Source organism: Cydia amplana, chromosome 1 (assembly GCF_948474715.1).
Source record: "Cydia amplana chromosome 1, ilCydAmpl1.1, whole genome shotgun sequence".
NCBI classification, from domain to species: Eukaryota; Metazoa; Arthropoda; class Insecta; order Lepidoptera; family Tortricidae; genus Cydia; species Cydia amplana.
Genome location: NC_086069.1, coordinates 21,612,650 through 21,623,607, shown reverse-complemented (window position 1 = coordinate 21,623,607; position 10,958 = coordinate 21,612,650). Strand labels below are relative to the sequence as shown.

General features: G+C 36.5%; 1 protein-coding gene across 2 annotated transcripts; it reads right to left on the bottom strand.

Moving 5' to 3' along the window:
- LOC134650236 (etoposide-induced protein 2.4 homolog) lies at positions 1–9,800 on the bottom strand. 2 transcript variants are annotated; one of them, XM_063505196.1, is made up of 8 exons: positions 9,640–9,800; positions 9,389–9,546; positions 8,219–8,350; positions 3,802–4,057; positions 2,966–3,238; positions 1,976–2,199; positions 643–714; positions 1–352 (listed from the first exon to the last, which is right to left on the bottom strand). In XM_063505196.1, exons 1-8 carry the CDS (start codon positions 9,652–9,654, stop codon positions 250–252), a joined length of 1,233 nt encoding a protein of 410 aa, XP_063361266.1. In that variant the 5' UTR covers positions 9,655–9,800; the 3' UTR covers positions 1–249. The 2 variants fall into 2 exon arrangements, with proteins under 2 accessions (XP_063361266.1, XP_063361257.1); XM_063505187.1 differs by lacking the exon at positions 8,219–8,350 and having other exon boundaries at positions 4–352.
- Positions 9,801–10,958: the final 1,158 nt, after the last annotated feature.

Sequence of the window (10,958 nt, the reverse complement as noted above, 5' to 3'; positions counted from 1 at the left end):
CTATTACCTACCCGTTGGGACAAAACGGTTAGGGCAAGCGATTTTAGGACAAAAGTTATTAGGGATAGCGTGAGAGACCCGTTACCGCATAATATACGGAGCCGTGCAGCGCTACGTTAGCTGTCAACTTCGAAGCAGGAAATTATCTTAGATTTTACACAACCAATGAATCTTTGCTATGCTTTACCCTTCCCACAACACTGCTTACAAACGACATCGGTCAAAAGGTTAACCCTAAATGGTTAAAGATCACCTACTCCGCTGGGTAACGGCCTCCGCTCCTTGCCGCACGAAACGGAACATTCCGTTGGAAATCGCCACCACTGGCGAAAACAGACGGAGGGGGTACTCACTGAAATAAAAAAAAAACACCATGTATACTAATGAAAATTCCTTAAAATTTAATAGGGACGTTGACTGTATTATAAAATATAAAATAAATTATTTCACAGCATGTACGAAATAAAGCACCAAAAAATTATTAGAAAAGCAATAGTAATTTTTTGACACAATTTCTATTTAATAAATCGGATACAACTATAAAATCGATCCGTCAAGCCAACAAGTAACCACTGATAATGTTGAGTGAAACTCTAAGATATGATCTTGAACGTCCATAATCAATTAATAGTTGGTGCTTACCTTCCAATAACAGGTGTCGCTTCATTACCGCTCAGTATGAACACCGGGAAGAAAATAGAGAACACACATCCACTGAAAAAAAAATTGTTATTATTAAAACATCGAGTATATAGGCTTTTAGCCGCTTACGCTCGATGGTATTCAGTCAGGCTTACGATTGTTTTAAAGGGACATATCAACTTGATTTTAAAAATTACTAAGATGAGTTGCACTACTTGCACTCAACTCGGCTGGTTTCATAATAATGCTTGTGTCACCACTGATGATATTTTTTTGAGTTGCTATACCTATTACAGGGAATTAATAAACAAAAATGCTTTACCGTATATAAATTAGATAATGTTGGATCCGACTTCCAAGGTTATAATATATTTATATCTAGATAAGCGAAATTATTGTTCAAGAATTAATAAGTGATATAGATAATTCGAATCGGATCGTCATTAATTCTGTAATTAGCAGGACCGTCATAGGGTGTCAGACTTCGGCAGCTCGATTGAATCGGCAGATCCCTTAAAAACGTTAGTTCTAATCTCGCTATTAAACAAGAGTGAAATTTTACATTTTTATTTTAATATTTTGCATGTGTACCTACAAGTATATATCGGAATACCTAATTATAATGTAAATAAAGGAAGAGTAGATTCAACATAATTTAAATTCGCATCCTATACTATAAGAATCAAGGACGATTGAACACTCGACTAATATAGATTATCGCAACCTTTGTACCGCATTTGGTATAGCCGGAAATCGCGGAATGCTGATTAGCTTACTATACTATACTACATTATTACAAAAGGGCGTTTTGAGGCCATGTTATTGAGTAAGAGTTACACAAAAAGTAATGTTTGGGAGGAAGTACAGTCAGCAGCAATAGATGCTAAGCGGGCGAGGTGTTCAAAATGATCATGACGCGACTTTATTGTTAAGAGAATAAGAGCTCGTCGAGATAATTTTGAACACCTCGCCCGCTTAGCAACTTCCGCTGCTGACTGTATATACTAGGAAGTATGGATAGATTTACGTTTAACATCCTGCTCGTGCTTGACGACCGGTCTGGTCTTTTTAGTGACACTAATGAGTAATGACTCTGGAGCCGATAGTCCCAGGTCCGATTCTCGGTAAGGGCAATTATTTTTCATGGGTGTTTTCTACATAGAACATACATATATAAGTATATATTATACATTTTTCTATATACGTAGGTACATATATCGTCGCCTAGTACCCATAGTACAAGCATTGCTTAGGACCTAGGTCGATCTGTGTAAGATTATCCCCAAATATTTATTTCTTTATTTATTATTTAAATCAAAATCTTCATAATCACCTTATGATGTAAGACTGAGGTATCTGCGTGAGCACCGCCAGCGGCAGGCCGAACCCGAGGAAGTACGGCCAGTTGGTCTCGATGAATGTGAGCCGCTTGTGGAGCTCCCAGCCCATGTTGAACCACTTGTACTCGAACGAGTACAGCGAGTACAGCAGGCACATGTGAACGAGGCATAGGAGCTCCCCGATGTATGTGATGGGTAGCATACTGACTAGCATACTCTGTGAAAAAGACATATCATGAGTTAAAAAAAATATAAATTCACAGTTGAATATTTTGCACATAACCTGCAATGAGCATCAGTGTTTACCAAAAATATATTTTTTTGGGAAAGGACAAAGGTAAGTATTTAGGTAATAGGTATACATATTCATATCAAAACTGGTACCGATAACCGCACCGATGTAGGTCAACGAACTAAGTAGGTACCAGACGCAACCCACACAAACCTAGGTCAAAATAATGACATAGCTTTAAATAACTTAAGAAAGGTTCTAGTGGAGGCTGAATAAGGAGTCTTCAACGATATTGCCGTGGCGTTTGGTTTTTTTTTAATTGACCAATGATAGACTGTAGTGTCATCTGATGATAAGTGAAGTCAGGGCCTAAGACAAAACTGTACTTAGGTCGTATCAGCTACGCCCAGGACATAGTTCAGTGTCACTGTCATAAGTAACATACCTGAACTAGAAATAAAGCTTGCACCAGTATGCTGAACAAGGAGTGGGCAATGATCTTGCTGACGCTCGACATGAACTGTGGCCGCCCGCGCCGGTGACTGTAGGCCGAGTCTGCTATGTCCTGTACAAGTTTCCTGTATGCAGTATAACATACCTGAACTAGAAATAAAGCTTGCACCAGTATGCTGAACAAGGAGTGGGCAATGATCTTGCTGACGCTCGACATGAACTGCGGCCGCCCGCGCCGGTGTCTGTAGGCCGAGTCTGCTATGTCCTGTACAAGTTTCCTGTATGCAGTATAACATACCTGAACTAGAAATAAAGCTTGCACCAGTATGCTGAACAAGGAGTCGGCAATGATCTTGCTGACGCTCGACATGAACTGCGGCCGCCCGCGCCGGTGTCTGTAGGCCGAGTCAGCTATGTCCTGTACAAGTTTCCTGTATGCAGTATAACATACCTGAACTAGAAATAAAGCTTGCCCCAGTATGCTGAACAAGGAGTCGGCAATGATCTTGCTGACGCTCGACATGAACTGCGGCCGCCCGCGCCGGTGTCTGTAGGCCGAGTCAGCTATGTCCTGTACAAGTTTCCTGTATGCAGTATAACATACCTGAACTAGAAATAAAGCTTGCACCAGTATGCTGAACAAGGAGTCGGCAATGATCTTGCTGACGCTCGACATGAACTGTGGCCGCCCGCGCCGGTGTCTGTACGCCGAGTCAGCTATGTCCTGTAAAATAAAACATGTATTTATTACAACCTTTCCGTGTCATTTAATATAAACATTGGAAATAGCAAGACATACATAGGATTTTCTTTGTTTGTAAACAAAATATTTGTATTTTGTGCTCGTTCAACAGGGAATATTACGCAAAATTCTGCATATGGGAGGGGGCGCCACTAGCACTATCTGAGAGCCTATTCCGAAACAAGAAAATCGAAATTTCGTTACTATCTCTCTGTCACTCTTGCATATTCGAGCGATAAAGAGGCTGGGTTTACTGTCACAGCAGCAATCAAAAATTTAACACATTTATATGATCATTCAGTAGTTGTGTGTATCTGATTATGCAACAAGATTGTTTCAGAACTTATTTTATGATATTCAAATGGAAACATAATATAAATGAATAAACATACCTGAAACCACAAGCTATTAACCAGCTTGCTCAATAGGAACAATGGTAGCACCCATATCATCCGGAAAGTCATGGACAGGAACGGCTGCATCCAGCCCCACACATTGTGCGCCACGCCAGGATTGTGACCAAACACAACCGTTACTAAGTACTTCATTGAAGGTAGCAACACGTATTCAAACACTAATATACTGAGTAAGAATATAAAGCCGTTTAATATGCATGATTGCAATACCCTAGTAAGTACTTTTGATTCCCTGAAAAAAAAAAACAGAAAATGCAATAAAGTCATTACTTAAAATTGAACCTGTAATTCAGGGACCGGAACCGCTTACCCTGAAGAGGGTTTTACCCCGGGTTAATGATAGAGTGGTTTTTAAAAACCCTATCAATTCGGAAAGCACATCATTGACTTACCCAAACGAAAAAATTACCAAATTGAATACAGTTAACTCGGGTAAGCGCTTACCAAAACCAAAAACCCTTTATTAAAGTTTCCCTATGAAGTGGGTTTCAAATGCGATCAAGCTATTTTAATCTCTGTGACCAAGGCTTTCGGCTGATTATTGCAGCAACATACAAGCGCATGGTTGACAATAGGTACAAGTATGGCGGCACGAGCGAGCCTACACACGCAAATAAACAGACTTTATGCATTAGCCGTAGCGCTTACGCCTTTGATCAAGATGCTATTATTGCTTGTCCGTGCGCGAAAATATCGTTGTGATTTGCCGGGCGGCGGCGGCGAACAAGTCCGAGCTTGCTGTTTGTGTTTATAGAATTGTTCGGACGGAGCTCGTAATAGTGCGTTGCGGTCGGCGAAATTTTAAATTGCAAAATATTGTGAATACTTACTTCACTTGGTGGTTATATATATATATTCTACGTTAGCTTAGAACATTATGCAGCAAAAGATTGCAGTAGGACGGTTAATCAGTTGTTAATTATTAATATTATACAACGCATCAGACTTGTCTTTCACAACAATCACAACCTACGAAGTTTCAAGCCCCTAAGGTAGGGTTGCCATACGTCCCGGTTCGCCGGGACATGTCCCGGTTTGAAGCACGGTGTCCCGGCGTCCCGGCCGATAAGGAAATTGTCCCGGTTTAAAAATCATTTAGTAGGGGGCTGGACTTGGTAAATAATAATATACCTACATTTCTACGTTTCATATGGCCAAAATTAAAAAAAAATGTTTTTTCTACTCCCGTACTTTTATTTGTCATTTAAAGGGTCGTGCACACACCTTTAAACCCCCTCTCTTATAGTTGTCAAGACAAGTCTTTAGTCTATTCCCCAAAAAAGTATTTGTGCATACACGCAGTATCTTTTTGGCACTTTTACGATACTTCGTGTAATCACCACTTAAAAAATATTGTATGGAATACATTGTTGCCAACCTAATTTTAATTGTCATTTCTGACAGATGAGTGAACCATAGACATGTTTTGGTTAATCATCATCATCATCATCAGTTTTCATCTTTATAGGGCTGTATCTCCTAAACCGTGCGTCGTAGCGCAAAAATAATCCAATTTTCGGTCCCCTTTGGAACCCGTAAGTAATATTTAAAAAACACAAAAAACTAAAAAAATTTAAAAAAAGAAAGAAAAATGTTTATGGGTTGTATCTCCTAAACCGTGCGTCGTAGCGCAAAAATAATAAAATGTTCATTCCTCTGTAAGAAACCCCTAATTAATATAAAAAAAAAAACAAAAAAGAAATAATAAAAAACAAAAAAAAAACTTTATAATGCTGTATCTCCTAAACCGTGCGTCGTAGCGCAAAAATAATCAAATTTTCGTTCCCCTTTGAATCCCGTAAGTAATATTTAAAAAACACGAAAAACAAAAAAAAAAATTAAAAAAAGAAAGAAAAATGTTTATGGGTTGTATCTCCTAAACCGTGTGTCGTAGCGCAAAAATATTAAAATGTTCATTCCTCTGTAAGAAGCCCCTAATTAATATAAAAAATAAATAAAAAAAAAACAAAAAAAAAACTTTATAATGCTGTATCTTCTAAACCGTGCGTCGTAGCGCAAAAATAATCAAATTTTCGTTCCGCTTTGAAACCTGTAAGTAATATTTAAAAAACACGAAAAAAAAAAATTCAACCCCTTTTTCACCACCTCGGGGGATGAATTATCAAAAACTCTGAAATTAGTTTTATTTTGATAAAATACCTTTTTACGAAATTTCAACTTTGTAGCTTTAAATAAAATTTGAACCCTATAAAATTTTCAACCCCCCTTCGACCCTTTAAGAGACGAATTTTTAAAAACGCTGACATGACTTTTCTCGTATTTTAATAATATGCCATTTTACAAAGATTCAAGTCGCGCACTTAAAAAAATGTCTGACTTCCATACAAATCTTCAACCCCTTTTTTATCACCTTAACTTAAAGGATGAATTTTAGAAAAACGCTGAGATAGGTTTTCTTCTTTTTTAATGAAATAACTTTTTACGAAGTTACAAATTCATAGCTTAAAATAAAATTTGAACCCCAAACAAACTTTCAACCCCGGCCTTTTTAACCGACGAAAAAACGGAGGAGGTTCTCAAGTCGACGCGTATTTTTTTTTATGTATGATCACATATTTTTTTTTTACAGAGTAGTTCGATTTTGATAATTATTTTTTTATTGGATTTGGTATACCCCGAAGTTGGTCCCATATAAATTTGGAAAAAAAATCCAGCCTTAAGGGTAGGAAAATAGGGGATGATTGATTTTTCACTCACCGATTGTAACGTATGACCACGCATAACTTTTTACAGAGTAGTCCGATTTTTTTCATTCACGTGTCGCGCTATTAACAATGCGTTAAAACTAAAAATGGAAAAATAAAAACTTTTTACAAAAAAAATAAAACCGACTCCAAAAAGGATGAAATAAAATATTATCCTTTTTGAAGTATGTATATGCGTTACCAACTGATATGTTTGAAGTCGGTGCCAAGCCAAGTAGTAACAATACCATACCAGTCAAAAATAATCAGCTTTACGGCTATAAATCCCATTTTTGACTGGTATTGTTACTACTTGGCTTGGCACCGACTTCAAACATATCAGTTGGTAACGCATAGACTTCAAAAAGGATAATATTTTATTTCATCCTTTTTGAAGTCGGTTTTATTTTTTTTGTAAAAAGTTTTTAAAGGATGAATTTTTAAAAACGCTGAAATTGCTTTTCTTGTTATCTAATAATATGCCTTTATACAAGGATTCAAGCCCCGCAGTCACAAAAATGTTTGATCTCCATACAAACTTTCAACCCCTTTTTAACCCTTATAAAGGAAGAATTTTTTAAAAACGCTGAAATTACTTTTCTTGTACTCTAATAATATGCCTCTGTACAAAGATTCAAGCCCCGCACTCACAAAAATGTTTGATCTTCATACAAACTTTCAACCCCTTTTTCACCACCTTAGGGGATGAATTTTCAAAAACGCTGAAATTCGTTTTTTGCAGTTTTGAAAAAAAAAAGTTTGTCAAAAATGACCTTTTCCTCTCACCCTGTATGTTTTTTCCAAAACCTGTAAAAGCCAATCTTCATTAATTTGAAATCGAGGGAAGGTCTTCTTAGACCGTTTTCTCGTAGCAGCACGGGATCTGGTAGCTGCCCTCACTGACCCAAAAAGAAAATCCACCTGTATATTCCATGACGTCGTGTCACCAAACTCAGGACGCGAGTAACACGAGTAATTAGAGAGGACTCCAGAATGTGATGTGACTGCTCCAATTCACTTCACTTGTTTCGCTTTTGCGGCTGCCGCCCCCCCGCCCCCGCCTACCTATCTCTATCTATCCTGTTCTGTTGAATGAGAAAGGTAGAATCGCCGCCTACGTAGAAAAGAGACGGGAAAAGGGTTACCCTATGAAGGGGTAAGCGGTAAATATTATAGGCTTAACTACCTTATCTACACCCTATTTGATTTGGTAACCACATCTAATATGATTAATCATATTCAAAATGGTTTCCATAACGATAGGGTAAGCCAAACGATAGGGTAACCATGACCTCTGGGTAAGCATTTAATAGGGTTACTTTATCGATACGATTAATCTTTAAAAGGGGTTTTCCGGTCCCTGCCTGTAATTCAAAATACTATCTTACAAAAATAGAACATGAATAATAGAGATGTTACGGAGTTTTCAGTTTTATTTTAACTATACAGAACATCAATAAACATCTAATAATCTGCCTATCCTCTCACTGTTTAAATTAGAAGTGATATTGTGAAATTTGCTTTGTTGTTGTTTAGTTGTTACAGTGTGTCAGATGCCTAAAATACCTGTTATATTTAATTTGAATGGCATAGCAATAGTGGTTGTGCTTAAATGGCATAATGTATGAATATATTATTATGAGTACATGTTATTTGTAAGGAGGTAAGTAGGTACATCTTTTGTTTACCTCCGTTTCCAATTCCCATAAATCAAATCTAATTCCGGTTCTGAATCTGGTTCTGAATCCGGTTTTGATACACACTTCTTCACCTCCGTAACACCTCTACTAGCAAACCACTTGAAGATTATTGTTAGCCAGCTAAAAATTTTTACCAATTATTAATCCAATGATCTATCTATTGTAACTTTTCTCATGAACTATCATAGAATATTTTTTTGTATGTACTTATCCTTCAAGAGTTATCTACTCCTAATCAAGACAATTCTAACAAACCTAAACTCAATGATGTTGCATTGTTTCATCACAGAGTTCCCATGACCATATCTGGTCTCCATCATCAGATCAGCTGGATGACATCACAATATTACATTGCCACCGGTTTGTCCTGTATACGGAAAGTTCAATCAGCTCAGCTCAATCAGATACCAACAAGTGGTTGAAAAATGGTTTGCACCTTTTGAAAGAATCTTACATACTTCACTTACATATAAACTTTACAAGTTAAATAAATTATTCTAATATTTTATTTCATATTTCATTTATTGCATAGTCATGAAAATAAATTACATAATAAGATGTACATTTATTTTTTGAACATATGTCTATCACTTAACTGAGGCTGTTGCTGAGGTCTAACTATTGACTAAATAGGTAGTTTTCATGTTATATTCATACTAAGGTTGGACAAAATTTTGTCCTAAAACCAAGCTATCCCCTACTAGAAAGCCACCACACTACTACTTTACCAACTGCCTGACTTAAGTAGTAGAGCTACTAGTTCAATAATGGATAATTATCAGCAGTATGGTAATACAAACAATCTGAAAATATGTCAAAGGTGTTCTGATAAAGAATAATGATATAAGTACAAGTAACATGAATCATGTATTACTAATATAGATTTCATGGTACCTTCAGCTACAAATTTCTATATAAAAATCTATTATTGATAATGTGACGAAAATTACAAAAATTTGTGAAAAGTGCCTACTTTTATAACATGTGTTAGATAACATAACAGAATCTACTCACTACAGTTAGTATTAGCATTTACCTTAAAAATCAGATTGTACCTATTGGTACAATCTGATTTTAAAGATCTCAATATTACAAGAGTCAAATCATAACAAAAGAAGTTTGAATTCAACGCCCTAATAACAATGACTAGGTACTTACTGCTGAACTTTGGGGGCTTTCTGTTTTTGTTTACCCTCTGCATCTTTGTGGGGCGACCGACTCAAGGCCTTCTCGTTGATCTCCTTATCCAAGTATAACAGGACTGTCACGCCTCTTAGGCTATCTATAAAACCTTTAATTAAAGACACCGAGAAATTCTGAAACAATAAAATACACATTCAACATCTTCAACACAAACCAGCGAGTAATTTTAAACGGTTTTACAGTATTTTTATAATTGTACATCACACCTTAACGCTTTCCATATTGTAGGTATTTTTCTTTAAGGAATTATCTATTATTTCATTGTTGTATATATGATAATGAACTTCTGTTTCTTGTGTTCTCACATCATTGGATCATTGGATTTTGTTTGACGTAACTTTTGTATTTTGCGTTCGACTTTGACATTACCACGTGAAAATGTTGCCTGCTAATACATTATTATTTCTACTAATATATTAAGCACCTTAAAATCTTAAAATCCGTTAAGGAGTTATAGGTGAACCAGGATCTATTGAGGTTGCGCCATGTTGCGGAATTTCACTGGAACTAATTTTTTCATACTACACTGAATTGTCACCCTATACATGAGAATAACAGCGCCCTCTTGACAATTATCATATATTACTGGTCAGGCTATACTATAGCTGGTCAAGCAGATCTTGTCAGTAGAAAAAGGCGGCAAATTTGAAAAATGTAGGCGCAAAGCGATATATTCCCATAGAAAATTTGAATTTCGCGCCTTTTTTACTGACAAGATTTGCTTGACCAGCTATAATGTCCGGTTACCGTTTAAAATATTGGATAGCGCAAGAATTTCGAAATTTCGTTACCTGCATCACTCTTGAATTTGAAAGATTTGAAAAATAGAGGCAAATAGACGAATGAACGAATGAAGTGTTTTGCGGTGCGGTAGAACTCAACAGTTATGTAAAGGGAAGGGGTCGTAATTTTTGGGCACAATTGGAACAGCAAGTTTTACGATTCGTGCTACCAATTCAGGACAATCCGTATCACCACGCCAAACACGACAAGTTGACATAAGGTCGTAACTGAGCCTTACCTCTAATGAATTGAGACCTAGAGAACCCAGCAAAAACGTAGTTGGGTATAAGAATGGGTAGCGGTTAGAGTCGCTGCCGAGTTAACTTAGTTTGAATCTAATTGGTCCGACTCTTTTAGTCGTCAACCTTTTGCAAACCTTATGGTACAAAAGTACGAAACCTTAATGATAGTGAATAGAAAAAAAAAACCAACTTCACAAAAATATTTACAACCATAGTGCATCTCATAATTATAATTAACCTCTTGGATCTATCATCAGAAATCGAGTTTAACAACAATGTGACTTGAAAAGCTAAGTTGCTTATAAATATAATAACGAAGAGAACCAATCGCCAAACGTGACCTCTGTTGAAAACCTCCTAATTTTGATGTTGGTTAAAAACTACTAATACCATTTTTTTTTCTTTTGGTAACCCTAACACGTTCAGGTAGTAGTTGATTTCGTTAGTTCACTTTTTCATTTTCACTTTTAAATCTATCCATCAATTTTGTCTTTTTAATA